General features: G+C 40.6%; 1 protein-coding gene across 26 annotated transcripts in view; it reads right to left on the bottom strand.

Moving 5' to 3' along the window:
* Window positions 1–18,117, bottom strand: part of LOC309366917 (dystonin-like) — a 301,144-nt gene that overhangs the window by 40,040 nt on the left and 242,987 nt on the right. For all 26 annotated transcript variants that reach the window (XM_081905876.1, XM_081905879.1, XM_081905865.1 and 23 more), the window contains 11 exons: window positions 16,489–16,608; window positions 16,236–16,343; window positions 15,263–15,481; window positions 13,580–13,783; window positions 12,331–12,562; window positions 12,009–12,235; window positions 10,119–10,241; window positions 9,515–9,616; window positions 4,941–5,042; window positions 2,355–2,528; window positions 475–630 (listed from right to left, as the gene is read on the bottom strand). In XM_081905876.1, coding sequence (XP_081762002.1) covers window positions 475–630; window positions 2,355–2,528; window positions 4,941–5,042; window positions 9,515–9,616; window positions 10,119–10,241; window positions 12,009–12,235; window positions 12,331–12,562; window positions 13,580–13,783; window positions 15,263–15,481; window positions 16,236–16,343; window positions 16,489–16,608 — 1,767 coding nt within the window. The remainder of the gene's footprint in view (window positions 1–474; window positions 631–2,354; window positions 2,529–4,940; window positions 5,043–9,514; window positions 9,617–10,118; window positions 10,242–12,008; window positions 12,236–12,330; window positions 12,563–13,579; window positions 13,784–15,262; window positions 15,482–16,235; window positions 16,344–16,488; window positions 16,609–18,117) is intronic.

Raw genomic sequence — 18,117 nt, 5'->3', positions numbered from 1 at the left:
AGTCAAACTTCTATTACAGAAACAGGTGCCACTTTTTCTCCCCTCCACTCTTTTAGGACAATGGCAACTGCTTGCCAAGTTCCTGAATTTTTTGATGATCAAAGAGGAAGTACTCTCTAGCATGGAAGACTTAAATGAGCAGGAAGTACCTAAGAGTGAGTGTTTGCTGAACCCTTTCTGTACCTGCAATTCATTTATTAAGCCACGACAGGTATGTGATGCTTTGCCAAGAATACATTGTTGTTTTTACCAATGAGATGTTCTGAACCATCCATGACTGGGAAACGTAAAAAAGGGAGGAAACAGCAATATCTGTATGTTAGCAATTAAGTTTTGTAATACAAATTTATCTTTGGGCTTGCATCCTTTGAAATCATGATTTGGTGATGTCCGAAAATGCTCTTTGCAAATGTTGCCATAAAAAGGATCCAGATATATCTAAAACAGTGAATCTCAGAATTCTCAGTTACGTACATGATGTTTGGCCAGCTCAATTTCAATAGCCTTGGGGTCACCACCCACAGGTTTCTGTTCATTCAGCAGGTCCTCTGTATGGGTGAGCCATGCGAGCAACTCATCCAGGGCATGTTGGAACTGCCCCAAAGCCAACAAAGCACCTTCCAGCTTATGCTGTAAAAAAAGGGGGAATGGATGGAATTATTACTTTATGTTAAGGCCGCAAGCGACTTAAAATGTCCTTAGTTGCATCAAACCTCAAATGAATGATTGCAATAAGGCAAGAGTGGTCAGCAAGGAGGTGCGTCACCATGCACCTGGCCTCCTGGCAGTGGAGTCGCTGTCAACTATTGAGAGGTGAGGCAGCCAGCAGTTTGACACTGTGCAGGTTGAACAGCAGAGCCTATCTAGCACTCCCACCAACATGTCCACCCAACACTCAACCTCCCCACCACCTTGTCCTGCACCCTCTTGGTGAGCAGCAGTGACCCCACTCCCAGGATGCCAAAGGCAAAGCGCCGCCCCCTCCCCCTTGTCACCAACTGCTCCTGGAATAAGAGATGCCATCTAAATTTTGTGTAATGCGCTTGAAAGCAGCAACATTATCTGCAAACAATTCTAGGCAGATGGCACAAAGCTAAAGTTCTTTTGCAATTATTTATTTTTAGAAATCCATCCCAGGATGAGCTGTGATATAAAAGGCATCATTTTATCATCCAAGGAACTTGGATAGTTAGTCAAAGAGACAGAGTTGATCAACACCAACTACTGAGCTTCGTGTTTGGGTCAGAATTTGAAGATGGAGCTCCACCATCGAAACCCAACCATCTCTCCCCATGTACCTCATATGTCTGATGTAATATTGTGGTGTAGCAACTTACAATAAACCACTGACCCTAAACACACTGGAATATGTTCTCCTGCCATCTGCTTGGGGCAGGGACTAGCATATTTTTTTCTAATGCACTTTGGTGAACCCATAGAAATAAATAAAAATAACTATGGTGTACAGCTTCTAGCTTCATAGCTACAACAACAACAGCCTGATTTGCAGGAAACATCTGCTGCCCGGAAGCTTATTGGAAACTACTCCGTGTGGCAGCTGTCTCCTTGTGTCAAATTGCCTTGTAGTGGCTCAATTTGTGGATCGTAAGATTTTGACCATACTACCCTAAAATATAGCTCAATTTAAAGTTTGCATTGCATTTCCATAGCACTGCAGAAAATCCCCTAAGCTCAGGGTTTCCAAACTCCTTTCCCCCCCATGGCCACTAAAAAATGTTGATGGTCTTGGTGGGCCATTCCATGATTTTTCTGTCTGTTGTAGCAACTGTAATGTAACGTGCTAGATGCTTTATGATTTTAAGTGATATTTTTATTGCTGTAGAGGTGGAAGGGACCCTGAGGGTCATCTAGTCCAACCTCCTGCAAATCAGGAATCTCAGCTAAAGCATCCATGACAGATGGCCATCCAACCTCTGCTTAAAAACCTCCAAGGAAGGAGAGTCCACCACCTTCTGAGGGAGTCCGTTTCACTGTCGAAGAGCTCTTACTGTCAGAAAGTTATTTCCAGTGTATTGTATTTTGCTGTAGCACAATTTGCATTCCAATCAATTCAAATTGTACTACACTAAAAATACGATGCAATATGTTAACTGAAAATAATAAATAAAAAAACTGTTAAAAAGTAATATGAGTATTTGATGCCGACCTGCTATGGATTACCTGAATGGCCACAATTTTGAGAACTCCCTCCCTAGGTCACGTAATAAACTTTGACACACAAGTGAGTTTCCATGTAGAAACTGTTGCTATTGAAATTTCAGAGCACGAGTGTCAGAGAACATGCATTTCATGGCAACATAAGGCAGAATATTACCCTTTCAGTTTCCATTTACCTGGCGGCTAACAATTTTATCCTCCAGACTTTCCCACAACAGCTTAAGTTCAGACAAGGGGTCTTGTACGGTGTGCTTATCACTCTCCTCTGTCACCTTCTTCAACAACAGCTCTGCTTGGTGGTTCAGCCGTTCCATTTCAATCTGCTGCTGATAGGCTTCTTTCTTAAATTGCTGTGGAAACCAAGGAAGACAATAGTCAACAATGAATATCACCTAGAGAAGAGTGCTTAGTAGGATGCTCTGTCCTTATTTCAAAATTGCCAAATAGGTCACACCGGATATTTCTGCCCCTGGATTTCCAATAACCAAGGCATGTGTTTTCTCCAAATTAACACAGAAGGCACGCTTCACTCCTGCACCGGAAAAGAAAACGCATCCAGCATGCAAAAGCAGGAACTTTTAAAACAAATTTAAAAATCAGTTTGTGTGTGCGCGCACGTGAATGCAGTAGCAGCTGCTGCACCTGAGTGTTTGTTTCCTGTCTTCCCAATGCCATCCATTGCTGCTGCTTACCAAGAGGGACAGTAGCAGAGCCAAGGCAACAGGTGTGGGTACAGAAGTGGGAGCATCTGTACCCACACCTGCACCACGTTGAGCTCTTGTTGCATTCACCCTGCCCCTCTTGGTAAGCAGCATGGCATTGGAAAGAGAGGTGAGAAACATAGCTTGTTGGCTGTGACAATGCGCGCGTGCACGCACACACACACACACACACACACACAGATATTAATGTCAGCATTCATTGAGGGTTAGAATATAGCTTTACCTGTACAACAATATTTTGTGGCTCTCTCTTGTTCGTTGTTATATTTCCATGACTGTTGACCAAGTCTGCTCTGACATGGCTGTTGTTTTCTACATTTTTTAGCGGTGTTATTTCACGTTTTATTGGATTTATACTTTAAATTATTTTAATTGTTTGACACTCCTTTGATTATGGAGTAACTAAGCAATGTAATAAATAAATTAGCTGAATCCAGAAGAGTCTACCCCTTGTATTTTTACATGAGTCGCAGTTCTGGGCATGCCTTTTGTTAACATCTTTACATTTCTGAATTAGATGTGATTATAAATAAATATAGAGATGTGGAAGAACGGCACTTCAGCAACCAATCACCAATGTGAGAATATGCTCAAGGCTTTAGCGACATTAGTTTCCCCACCAACTGCATGACTTATGGGATTTCTGTTGCTAGAGGAATGTTGCTAGCCTTAGAGGAAATGGCAACAGCCATTCCAGGGGTCATATCCCAGTTTCCAAATGCACACAGCAGCATGGAGCTCAAGGCAGATGGCCATGTGGATATGTCCATAATACATCCTTATTCAAAATATCCCTACAGTGTTTGCAAAAGGCATGGAGGAAGGAAAACCACCCAACGGAGAATTTTTTTCATCTGATATTAATTTTGGTTGTGGAAAGGACAAACTCTATATCATGAGTTTTGAATGTCAGTGGTTGATGTTAACAAATGCTTTCTCTTTTGTCAAAAGGCATTTCTTCAGAGCTTTAAAAACATGCTTATTGAGAAGGCTGTTAAACCTGTTAAGTACAGGGACCCACAGACCAAGAGCAGCTATGCAAAACCAGATGAGCCAGGCACAGAAGAGGAAGGGAATCCTTTGCACACCCGAAGCTTGTTGAAGATCCAAGGAAGAAGGTTTCATCATTGACTTCTTTCAGCCCTCAGCACACTCTGCAAGTCATTGGGCGGCCAGCCAACACTCCCTGAAGCCTCCCTGATGTGACCCATTCACAAAATCCTATTCCTTATCCAGCCTAACATCTTTTACCAAAGATACACACTGATTCAATAAGAGAGAAGCTTCCCCTTCACCCCTGTTACTATATACCCCTGGGTCAAGGTGATGCATCACTATCACCACTCTGCCCTGTTTTGATAATCTCTTAATCCCTGCTTTCATTTTTAGAAGTAATTTCTTAACCCTAATTTTCAATCTTCAACCCCTGCTGAGAGACAGGGCTTAAATATTGGCGGTTAAATTTCCTGTTTAATTTCCCAACATATTCAAGCCCTGCTTTGCACATACAATAATAACAGGGCTGGAGTGGATTCATCCAGTCTAATCCTGTGCCCTAAAACAGGATATCCTATACCATCTCTGCTTCCTGTGCAAAGCACACAGCAGCATCCAGGTATTATGAAAAGAATGAGTCATATTTCCATTCCAAATATTGCTTTTAGAGTTGGCTGGGGATTTTGCTTTATAGTCCAGTGGGCTGCGGTGGAAATGAAGAGATCTATGAATGTTTAGGACTAATCCATGGTATGAAGAATGACAGGCTTTGCAGGAACTTGTGCACATTCTAAAAGGGAAGCTGGGTGTCATAAAAGTAATTGATGCAGTGATGGAAAAATAACCGCTCTTGAAAAAAATCCACAATTAACTCAGAGAGGAAACTGATGTCATATTACTTTCAGACTCAGAAAGGCTGTAGATTTTTAAACAACATGCCCATACGAAAATAATTTACTTTTTGTTACAGACTGAATGCAAAGCGATTTGGAACACTAACACTAACAGAAAGATGTACATTCATAAGAAGTTACTGTTTCATACCTTCATTTCTTCTGTCTGTTGTTTTACTGTTTCTAGGTCTGTTCCAACTGGTGACATCGCAGCTAATTTACTGCCAGCGATATCCACCCAGTCAAATATGGCCTGTAAACATATTGAATAAGAATAAGAAAATCAGGTAAAATAGTAGTCCAAGTAATGCTATAGCATAGCCTCATAGTAGGTGCAAGCAACATAATAATAATTGATCTGTGAATGCCAATAAGTACTGTATATTTGCTACTGAATAAAACTGTATTACAGGCAATAACTGTTTCATGCTTGTCTAATATGTGCATAACTGTGAACATGCGCATCACCACAACCTGGACATGACCTGAAAGGGGGGGGCAGAGGCATAAAGGGGCAGAGTGGGCTTATGCACACTCCACTGATGCGCACGGGGGGTCAGGAACATAACCCCCCCCCCAAAAAAAACAGTTGTTGCCTGTTCAAAGAATTTAGAATTTTCTTCTGGGTTTTTCAACTGTGACAACTTTTTGTGCACTTCTTTTCTGAATATAAGAGTTGCCAAATATTTTAATCCCCAGAAAACCTACAATTGGCACATCAATGGAGAATCTTGTGGCGTCTTATGAACCAACCAAATTATTGTCACGTATTTGTTGCAATCCTCTAATACCTACCTGCGAATAAGTTTCATTGGGTCATGCCTAGTATTGAACTTTAAAGTGCCACAAATCTCTTTGTTGGTTTTGAGGTAACAGATAGTGTGATCTGGCTGTCCTTCTGGAATGTATGAGTCAAATCATTTATTAAAATTCTCAAGATATCTGAAGGTCTTTAGAGGAAGCTCAGAGGGTGATATTCTCCCGGTGCCATATCTATGACTCAAGATGGGTAAAAATGCAGCAGAGGGAGCCAGATTTTCATAACATTCAAGGACATTGCATAACACTGGATAGCAAAGGCCACTTCACTCCCCATTAATGAGGTGTGAACTACTACCGGGGATCATACATCAGCTGTGCCTGAGCAGTTGTGTTCACACTTCACCTCCAACTTGGCAGCAGGTATTCCATTTAAGAGCATGCATACATGTGCATGTCAATATATCAAAGAGCACCTCTCCTACCCCAATAAAATCTAGGAACTAGCCTGCTTAGTTCCATTTGGTGGGAAAGATCCACATCTTTTTGGAGTACGCACTGCTTCTGCAAGTGTCTTCCAGACATAATGTCATACTGGAGACAATGCAGGATAAAGACTAAGAAACTGGTGGCTTTTAGGTTAGGAATTAAAGCCAAGAAAGCTGAAATATAGAAATAAGCATGTTGCTGGGACCCTCTGGTCTTTTTAAAAAACAAAAACCAGAGTCTAAAAAGTAATTGGGCATAAGGTTACGATGTTCTCCTGCCTCTTAACATTTTACCATGGTCCCACGTGCAATGCAGTTTCTAATGCAGAGATGGGGAACCCTTTTTCCAGACTGTAGTCCACAATAGTGAGCAAGCCCAGAGGCAAAAGTGGGTAAAGCAACTACAGTTTACCTTCATATAGCAGGCTTGATTCTACACACACTTACACACTCCACTCCATACTCTCATCCAGGTTACTAAGAGGCACTATCAGAGTTCAAGAACACAATCCAGCCAGGCAAAAACACTCAAAGTGGGTATAAAGTAAGGCTGACTGTGACCTGGGGGAAGGGGGTGCAGTTGAAGGTGGGTGTCCTGGGGTGAGTGCAAAAGGCCAGGCAGAGAGGGCTGGAGGGCTGCTTTGGTTTTCCCCGCCCAGGACTGAGGGTCCTCATCCTTGTTCCAACAGGTAGTTAGTTATTCTGTCTTTACAAGCAATGTATGTGATCCAAAGCAGTGAAACGGGAACCTCATTTACAATTTACAAATGATCCAAAGTTCTGCTGAGCAGATAAAATTTAGCAAGGCCAGTCATTAAATATGATAATTTTGGAATATGTGGGATGTTGCTCACTGAATAGAATCAAATCACCATCAGATGTTATGGATGGCAACATGAGAACAGGCCTTCTCTGCAGTGGCACCACGTCTGTGGAATGCTCTCCCCAGGGAGGTTCGCCTGGCGCCTTCATTATACACATTTTAGGTGCCAGACAGAAACGTTCCTTTTTAACCAGGCCTTTGGTTGATTTAATCCTATGCCCTTTTAAAATGTGGTTCTTTTTTTTGGGGGGGGGGTATTGGGTTGTTATTTTGATTATATATTTTGTGGTTTTATATTTTGATTTTGTTCTGTGAACTGCCCTGAGATCTATAGGTATGGGGCGGTTCATAAATTCTAACAACAACAACAAATCAATAGGAATATGTTCAGATTAAAACCTGGTTATAGGATCAGTTACAATCACATAGGTAAATGCTATAAAACTGACCTTCAAACCTTGTGATATGGAAAAGCTATCTTTATTGAAATAAGCAATTAGTAATCTTTCTAGAATTGAGCTGTTGATCAAAAAGCGACATGTAATGCTTATAATGTACAGTGGTGAGGGGAGGGGGAAAGAGATGTTAAAAATTGAGATAAACTACTTTTAACATTTCTGTTCTTAGCACTGTTTAACCAATTCTTTTTTTAAAAAATGTGCTTGAAAAATCATCAGCTAAGTTTAGCACTCCTATTACACACCCAGTGTACCTGAACTATAACCTGAACCTTATCAATAGATGGTTAGGAAGCTAGCAGCCATAAAATGTGAAGATATTCAATTATAGACATGCTTCTATTGGAGACAAATTTCATGTCAACTACCATGACATACCAGCAAATTAAAATGTATAGAATCTACCAAGTGAATCTTTTGTCCAAACTACAAAGGACCTTGCCAAAAAAAGCTTAGCCCCCCCCCCTTTGGTTTGAATGTCACCATCTCCCATTTTGTCTGAGCTAAATGTATCATCGTGACCAAACTCTTTCAGCGGAGGGTCTCTTGATCTACTGATGCATCCTCAATTTACTGGCATATAGGTCTTGAACAGATGCAATAAAAAGTCATGGTTTTTCATTATGTGAATGACCAGCAGCAAGTCTCAGGATCATGTGCTCCTCATCTCCTTTCCCCCACTTCAAACATGAAGTGGTAGAAATGTGAAGCTTCATTACTGGTTTGTAACAAACGATAGTTTCCTGTTCCATCAAAATCTGAGCACGTGAGGCATCTAAACCAGCATTTGATAATTTGCTCTAACCCGTTTGTATGGGACACGGGTGGCGCTGTGGGTAAAACCTCAGTGCCTAGGACTTGCCGATCGTATGGTCGGTGGTTCGAATCCCCACAGTGGGGTGAGCTCCCGTCTTTTGGTCCCAGCTCCTGCCCACCTAGCAGTTCAAAAGCACCCCTAAGTGCAAGTAGATAAATAGGTACCGCTTTATAGCGGGAAGGGAAACAGCGTTTCCGTGTGCTGCGCTGGTGCTGGCTCGCCAGAGCAACTTCGTCACGCTGGCCACGTGACCCGGAAGTGTCTCCGGACAGCGCTGGCCCCCGGCCTCTTAAGTGAGATGGGCGCACAACCCTAGAGTCAGACACGACTGGCCCGTACGGGCAGGGGTACCTTTACCTTTACCTTACCGTTTGTTACAAACCACAACTAAAGCTTTACATTTGTTCCTCCAATGCATAAAGGGGAGTGAAAGGGAAGAGGGGAAAACATGTGAGTTTGATGATTGCCCTGGTTTGTACAAGTAACAGCAAACCAAGATTTGTCTCTACATCTGAACTAGTCACAAGGAAAAATACCTATGCATAGGTCAGTATCGTGCCCCTATGATTTTCCTTCTACAGCAGCTCAGGGTGGAAAGAAAAAAAGGGGGGGGGTTAATTTTTAAAATGTCCCCTGTACTATGATTCTCTCTCTCACACACACACACATCTCCAATGTAGCACATTGTATGACCCATAACATGCATTTAACTTTGGATGGTTCATGCTCTAGTATACATATTTATTAATTGTTCATTTAGAAATTTAGCTGCCCCACCCTGTGTTTTAGGGGAGAGATGGAGAACCTGGGGCCCTCCAGGTGTTGCTGGGACTACAGTTTTCATAATCCTTGAGTGTTGGCTATGTGGGCTGGCACTGATGAGAACTGAAGTTCAACAACATCTGGAGGACCACAGGTTTCCCCAACCTCTTGTTTTAGGGGAATGCAACACTATTATAAAATCAGGATCAGTAAAACCAACAGAATATCCATTAACATCAAATTAAAATACCCAATTCCACCAAAAGCCAGCCCGAACAACCAGGTTGTCTTGTGCTGCCAGAAAGAAGAACATAGGCTTGCATTTTGCCTGAGAATTCTTCATCATACAAACTTGGTATAGTAATAGAAAAATTTGGGGTGCTGTTCCCAAGCAAATTCAAAAGCTGACGATCTAAGAACTTGCAGGAGGATGAAGATGAGGTCATAATAGTATACAACCATTAAGTGCTTTATAGGTTAAGTGAAAACCAACATTTTCAATTGTTCTGAACCAACAATTCAGAATCAAATCAGGGGCTGATTAAAAATGTTATCCTTAAAAAAGAAAAAAAAATATTAGATAATGCTTGTAAATTTTAAAGATTAAAATAACCTTACCTGCAATCCATCTTGATACTGAACAGCCGCTTGCATTGCTTCCTCAAGTTTGTCAACACGTTCTTTCCATGCTTTATTTAAAGCATCCCAAGCAGAATTTAGCTGCATTTTAAATGGAGATTCAGTTGATTAAAAACCTGGAAGGCAATGTCTATAACCTATATGTTAAAACTTAGGATTGAAATTAGATTAAAGTTTCTCTATCTGCAATATAAAAATTATGCAAGAGCTTCCCTAACATTATAATAAGAGCAAGGAACATCACTAAATCTAGGTGGATATGTCTCTGTCAAGGACCAGGATCCCCTCCACCCAAGTTTTTGGTGACTTATTACCCTACCATAGTTAAATATGTGGATGATTCCACATATCAGTGCAAGTTAAACTATGAGCTTCATAGGTTTATTTCAGTTCTGCAAAGTGCCTTGAAGGTTTCAAAATCAAACCAGAAGCCAGTGTGGTGAATTTTACTTTTGACTCCCCAAAGAACCCTGTTTGTTTGCCAAGTATTTAAATTAGGCACCATACATCAACTTAAAAAAAGAAACACCTTTCTATCCATTTCATATGGGCATAAAATGCCAAACAATTCCATGACTCATACCTCATCTATGCTCTTGTTGACTAATGGTTTGTCAGGTTCTCCACATGCTGCTATCAGTTCAGAGCCAAGGCTTACCACTACATCTAAGTCTTCTTGTAACCCATCTATCTCTTCTTTAATAGTCTAAAAGAGAAACAAAATGTTAAACTTTCCATATTATTAAATTTAATATTTAAGATTCATTCAGAGTGGCAAACATTATTTGCTATCCATGAGTATTTAACTAGCATAGCATAAGACCATGCTGACCTTAATTTTTTAAAAAATATATTGATATATAAGGAAGATGACAACATGAAGGAGGTAGTTTAAGAGCAGATTTTTCTTCACCCATTGGACAGAAGGTTGTTGTGGCAGGAGTTTAACAATTCCTCTGTACCCAGAACATTACAGGGACCGACATATCCACCTGCTTAGAAAAACAGCTTTCAAATTCAATAGGCTAACATTGTAGCCATACAGTATGGGAAAATGACACCATAATGCTAAGAAAATAAGGTGAATATTAGCCTCCTTTTAAACAAATTAGTAGGTCTTGCTTATGAATATTATCAAATAAAAGTGCAATGTCTCAATGTCACATGGTCTCAGGCTGGTATTATTTCCCTGTAATGAATGTTTATGACTTTTGTGAATAAAGGTTGGAAACCAGAGCTGTTTTAGGCATGTCCAATGGCAGTGAGATTATTTTATTCCCTCTCTTCCACTTTATCCCACACACATCCTACCACAGCAAATCACAAATGGCTTAGGAAAGTCCTCTCACTTCAACAGACAATACTGGGGAGGGGAGTGGCTATCAGAAACGTAACCAAAAGACCAAACTTGTGCAGTCATTTGAACACCAAGTTGGGAGGAAGATTGGCCTGGGTGAGAATGGATAGTCTTCTAAAGGTGATTAATGCATGAATTTTCCCCCACTCAGTGGGTGGAATTCAACATCACACTATGCCAATATTCCACCAGCAAAGGCATTTCTGCTTGTCAGATGCAACCATCTCCCTTTTCCTCCCTTTCCATGCTGTTCTGGGGGTTCCCCTGACCCTCCAGAGCAGATTTTTGGGAGGTGAAGGGGGAGAAGAGGGGTGAATCTCTATTGAGCGAGTAGAAGTTCTTGTGCTGGCTTCCATTAGCAAACTGGGTTAACTGAATCCGGCCCAATGCTTGAATCATCATTAGATGCCTTATAAGGACACAATAGTCATCAGAAAGAACGCTGAGTCCTGCTGGGTTGAGGCCAAAGGCTTATCTAGTCCAGCATCATGTTCTCACAGTGGTCAACCAGATACCCACAAGCAGGACCTGTGCACAACAGCACTTGTGAATCCCAGGAGCTGATATTCAGAGGCAAACTGCCTTTGACATTGGAGGTAGAACACAGCCATCACCTTTCATTATTACTTCAAATGCATTTTCCCCCATGCAAGTCTTTTCATTCAGCAATGCATAGACTCTGAAGAGAAAAAAGGGCATTACTGACTAGTGCAGGAAGGCAAAAAAATGCAGGCCATGATTACCTGTAGCTATGCATTTGTTACACACAGGGATTTTTGTTTCTTAAAGCAGCAAAATAAATCCACACAGATGGTGCTGGACTCTATATCTAGTCCTGTCCATATAGAATGGGTAATTAGGAGTTCCCACAGTGTGAATGAGCTGTGGAGAACCTTGCGCTGGAGACAGGAGGAGGTGGTTCAGTGTGGCTCATTCACATAGCTGGAAACAATGGTTTCCTGTTACATCTGAACCAGCCATGATGATTTGTAAAGGAATTTCCACTAAACATAGCATAACAATATAGTCCAAACTACTAACACGCTTATACATGATTGCTAAGAAATATATGGGAACAGGACAGTAGTCTAAGCCCAACAGTTACACTTCACCTACCTCTGCTGCTTCTTGCTGTTGCTTTACCACTGAAGGATCAATTCCAGCTCCTTCTAGTTCTCTGATAAAATCCTGTGTATCCTTAATAGTGGCTATGAGAGCCATGTGATCACACCAGAACTTCTCTGCTAATTCCATTGCATCAAGCAATTTGGCCTCCCTTTCTTCAGCCAGGGTATGGATGTCTTCCCACATAAAGACCATTTGATCCAACTTATCCTGAACCACTAGGAAGCAAAAGATACACGGGCAGGTATATAAAGTTCTGCTTGTGGAAACTTGTTCATGCATTTATTTTGAAATGTAAAATTCTGAAGTCTACCTTTAGCAGAGATGTCCTTATCAGCGCCTTCTGAACGGGCAATCATCTCCTCCCCACGCTGCTTGAGGGTTTCATAGACTGGCTGAAGTTTTTCAAGGTCGACAGACACATTCTTATTTTCACTGATCTGTTCTTTAATCTTCTCAACCTCAGCTGAGATGGAAGGCGGTTGCCTCAAACGTTCCACAATGCGTTCTAGGCTCTCAGTGGTCGAATCTATCTTGTCATGGAACTATGCAGACAAATGGGGAGGAGGGAGAGAAGACTGGGTGAGTGACAGATTATTAGCAACATTTAAAAGGAATTGGGTCAAACCAGAAAAAACCCAGTTATAGCTGAATGAACATGCTTAAAGCATCCTTAACTATTTTTGTGACTTTTTTTGTCTTTCTCAACAGATTTATGATCTTAGTTTAAGCAAAATTTATGCTTCCCAATCAAGGTGTCCAAATCATATCTGCTTGTTAGTGAACTAGGCAGCTTCACAGTACAGACCAATTGTTATCTGTCTCATCATCACCATGTATTAATACTATGTATTAACAGTTTCCTGAACATGGTTTTATAACACAGAGGGAATAACACATTTTTTCTTTCACCTATCCTTAGCCACAATGTGTTGTGTCATTTAAAAAATATCAGCAATTCACATCATTAATAAGTTTTATCTAATAAATATCTTACTGCATTGGTTAATTACTGTTAACATTATGTGGCAGTGATTTATAGACATGGTATGAACATAAGCATCTAGTTCCTAGGTAGGTAGGGTCAGAAAACTATAATGCAGCAGCATTATGTTGGAAAGTTGGAAGTTGCTTCATGCCAAGTCTGACCAAGAGTCAGTCACTGTCCCACCACCACTATTTTTGGCAAAGACACCAGGAGAAACCTTGGGCTGTCTTGACACCAATTAGCCTCTTTGACTGTGTGCATGCATGAACAAATCACTATTATGTAGGATACTGGCTTTATTATTCAGGGAAAAACAATTTTGTAATTCCCAAATAGGATAAGAATATTTCCATTTTTTTAATTATGCCTTTCCTTGGCATAATGGCACATGGGGAAGATTTGATTCACCAAAATACAATGCCCTTAATTCTTTAACAGATAGGAAGAGCAAATTTATGTGCAATGATGGGAGTATTCACATATTTGATGACGTAGTGTCTTGGCAAGTCCACTATGTACCTAAAGTCTATTGATTTAAGATAACAACATCCTGCAGATGGAATCTAATTGTTACCTGGGTAGACTGAGATATGGCTTCGTCCAATGTCTGAGCTCGCTTTTTGACATCTTCTTTAATTTGACTATAAAGGGCATCAGCTGCTACATACTTCTCTTGGATTGAAAAACCTTCTCGTGGGCTCAGTTCCAGAAGCTGAGGTCCGGTTTTATTCATCTTATCTATATGAGGCTTGTGTTCAGCAATCAACTCTCGCAGTTGCTATAGCAAAGCAAAACACTTATCAGTATCTATCCCTTACATCGCCACATTCCAGCTGTCTTTGCGTCCAACACGTTCAGCTGGCAAGGTGGTCTAAATAAACAATCCCATCTGCATGCTAAGACAAAGTATAACTCATACTGGATATATCCATTTAGCCTTATTGTTGTGTTTTCAGCTCTAAGCATATGACGTTTCCTTTATACTAGAAAAACAGCATTTTAGTCAACCAAGATATTTAAAAGAACAGAATCTGGGAAGCAAAACAATATAACTAGTCAAAAGTATTCAGCCAGTTGTCCGGCACTCTAAATGATTTATTAAGTAATGGCATTCCAGAAGATGCCAAATTGTTTAAATATGATTATAAATAGCTCTCTAGTGCTCTAGTGCTGTAACAAAAGCAAGCAAATCAAACCTCCAAGGTTACATCAAGGAATCATATTAAGATCATCCAATATTTTTGAGACTCAGAGAAAATGCTGTGCTTTAAAATGGAAGCAACACACTGTTGCAATTTGTTCAGCTCCTTTTAAAGCGTAACTTAACGGAACAAACTGTTATAGTTTTAAAGTTCACTTTAGAAGGTGCTTCTGGGTACTTTTTCTTTTGTTTGTCTCTAGTTTCTGTTGCATTCAGTGTGCCTTCACTACTACTCAATGAGGCTTTAGCTCATTTTTCTACCCAGAACACTCTCTATAATTAATCTCCAACCTTGCTAATATGAAGACAGCCATGTTTCTCGTTATTGCTGCACTCTGCCTAGTCAGGAACCTCTGTCTTTTGTTAAGGCTGGAGGCAGAACTGAGTAACTGCTGGACTTTTTGTTTCCAAAATTGGGGGTCAGCCATCACTTCTTTCCCCAAAATCCTGGGTACAGACTGAGTCTGTAGCACCTAGTCCAATCCAGCCTGCAATCTCTCTTAAAACTGAATCTAAATGCAGACGTAGTGGCCACAACCATTTTTGTTGTTTGTTGCTGTCCCCCACCCCCTTTTCCCTATCCTCTGCTTGGCATAACATCCTGACTAAGAGTTCTGGAGAACTCAAAAGAATGTGATACTTTGGCTGGTTCAAATTAAGGTGTTTCCCAACTTTGGATTTTTGATTTTTTTTTCCTTAGGGAACACCACAGCTTGCTTTGCATTCCAACTATTTTGGATACTGTTGAACATTTTCATTCCTTAAAAAAAATATGTAAATAATTTGTTCAGAGTTAGGCCACTAATTCACTAATCCACTTTTCACAATGATTGCTCTGCCTTGAGAATAATCTCAAACTTGTGGTTATATTAAAATAGAAAATTTTTATTTCATAAGAAAATGGATTTTGGGTTGTTGTTTTTAACAGAGAGTAAAAAAATATGTAAAATCTGATAAGTATTGGTTGGTTTGGTAAATGCGACATGCTAAAGAGAGGGCTGCACTTCTTTTGACCTTTGGAATTAACAGCATTTTGTAAGGCGACTTCAAACTTACCCGGTGCTCTTCTTGTTGTTGCTTTAGGGTTTCATATTCAAGAGCTGGTGCTGGAAGCTGTGATATTACTGTTTTTGTTTCCGTTAGCCACGGCCAAATCTCTTCATAAGTCTCCCAGAACTGACTGGCTAGAGACTGAGCTCTTTCTAGCTGCAGGTTCCTCTTAGAGTTCATTTGACAGAGTATATTATACTTCTGCAAGAGGTCTTCCAGCTTCTTCTATTAAAGAAATTACCAACAAACACCAGCATTTATATTTTGGTTGGAGACATTTACAAGATTACCACTGTGGCAGGTGACTATTCTTGATATAACGGGGTGGGCAATCTTTTAGTCCTTTAGGAGGCAAGTAGGCAGGTGCTTAGGGGAGGCATATCCACCAAGGAGTTCTGGATTCAGCATTCTGGGTCCAATTCTATGGAACTCCCCCCGGTTGATATCAGGCAGGCCCTCTTTCCTGTTGAATTTCGAGTGTCTACTGAAGGCCTTTTAAAAGGCATTTCAAGTAAGTTTTAAGAACATAAGATGAACCTGCTGGATCAGGCCAATGGTCCATCTAGTCCCCCATCCTGTTCTCACAATGACCTGTGGAAAACCAGCATGCAAGATTCAAGCACAAGAGCACTTTCCCCTCCTCTGGTTTCCAGCAACTGGTATTCAGAAGCATCGCTGCCTACAACTGTGCAGAGAATAGCCATTATGGCTAAAAGCCACTGATAGCTTTATCCTCTATGAATTTGTCTAATCCTCTTTTAAAGCCATGCAAGTTAGAGGCCTTCACTGCCTCCTGCAAGTTCCATAGTTTAACCACGCGCTGCATGATGCAGCCAACTTGAGGCAGCTTAAGCTTTCAAGGCACATTTCAGCCCCCCTTACATAATCTTAGTGGGCTCCAGCGACATGGCTTGGGAATCCCTTATGCATGCAGATTTTCAAAGTTATTGGTAAGCAAGTGCAAATCATGCTCCATTACCTTCATGGTTTGTTTGTCCTCTTCCGTGCATGTCTTCATAATCTCATCCCCAGATGCAACAAGCTCTTCTATTGTATCCTTGTGTTTCAAAATCTCCATGGTAAATGCCTAATTACATAATACAATACTCTGGTATTAGGAATATGAGGACATAGAGCAAAAGCCTGCACTATAATGGTTTGAAAATTAAATCATGGCAGAAAAAGTAATGGCCATTAATTATTGCATTACAGATGGAATCACATTTGTTCACCTTTTGAACTTGTAGCTGAGCAATGGTCTGGTCACGTTCAAGCCTAATGTCACCCAGAGACATCAATTTATTTTCTGTTTCCTCAACCCAGGCTAATTCAGTGTCGGCTGCTTGATCAAACTAAAGAAAACACAAAAAAATAAAATAGCAATTCATAAAAAAACCTCCAACTTGATGGGTAGAGGGTTTAAATGGAAAAGATATTTCAGAAAAGACATGTGATAAGACTGAGAGGTGGGGATCATAGCTCAGTGGTAAGACTGCACTGGTTACATTTACACAGCCTCAAGTTTATGAGAACCTGTTTATATTTTAGATATCAGAACCAGTAAAACCCTAAATTGCAAAGCTGCCTCTAGGTCAGTTCTAAAATGGTGGGTATTTTAAGCTGCAATTCTAAGGGAGTTGCACATAGCTAAGAAAGTGTGTTGCAACACCTTCGGGAGGGGATAGAGGATGAAGCGATCAAGGTGTCAATGGCAACAAGATAGTGCCTGTTAACTTTTCTGCTAGACCATAAGCTTTCCACAGTTTGTGCATTTAGACCTGGAAGAGGAGAAGTGGTCTCTTCACTTCAGAGATATGATGGAGGATGAGAGAAATCTGGGTATTTTTAAAGGGACAGGAAAGGCAAGGCAGAATAGTGCAACATGATTCAGTGGCATTTGTCAAACACATAGAGTCAGAAAGGTAAAGATTGTAAGCAGTGGGCCAAATATCTTTGAAAGGCAAGTGTGATGCCTCTGTGCAAAGCTCAAAAGTATACGAAATAAACACAGTGATCATTCACACATTATATGCAACGATATAATTTTCCTCCCTATGCTGTGATAATTTAAGGTAATAGGAGAAAAAAACTTGAAATTGAAACAAGTAGCTTCAAGCTTGCTGATAAATTTTTGTTCAGCAGCTGCTTGCTAAAGTTTCCCTTTGAAGTTATTTTGTTGAAGAATAATGACTTTCAGGTCAGCAGCACAGCATCCTGGAATCAGTGCTAGTGGTTAAGAGTGTGAGGCTAGGTGTCTCGTTGCTGTGATTGAATATAATGCAGCTTCTTATAATACCCACACAGTTTATTCTTATTTTAATAAATTCTAGGGCTCTCTGTGACACTGAGGAGTATATCAAAATCAGCTTATTTCAGAAGTGTTACAAAGAGGAAGCAGGAAATGTCAGAGCCACATTATACTTTATACTTCAACCGGAATTCTCTGTCAAAATTCTCACAAACATCAAAGGTAATATTAATACTTGCTTTTCTTTAAACATCTTTTGCTCTTGTCCATCTTTAAGATTATTTCCCTGCCTCAATAGAGAGATTATTTTTTAGTTAGGCTAGATCAATGGCATTAAAATCAATGGGCAGCAAAATAGGAATTGCTACTTGGTAGAAGTTGACAGTCCAGTTGTCCGACCGCAAATCATGAGTATCTATAGCATACACATATTTCCCCCCCCCCCCGAAAATCTTATCCGTTCAGAGACCACTAGTGGATTTCTTTCAAATGTCATTTTCCAAACATGCATGGGAAAATAGAGCAAGTTCGTGCCCACTGAGCTTCCCCCCACCATGACAATACTACTGGCGGTACCCTGACTTCCACACTCTGGGGGAAGGTTCTAAAGAAG

Source organism: Podarcis melisellensis (genome assembly GCF_964234715.1).
Source record: "Podarcis melisellensis genome assembly, chromosome: 3".
In the NCBI taxonomy this organism is placed as follows: Eukaryota; Metazoa; Chordata; class Lepidosauria; order Squamata; family Lacertidae; genus Podarcis; species Podarcis melisellensis.
This window is presented reverse-complemented; position numbering and strand designations above follow the sequence as displayed.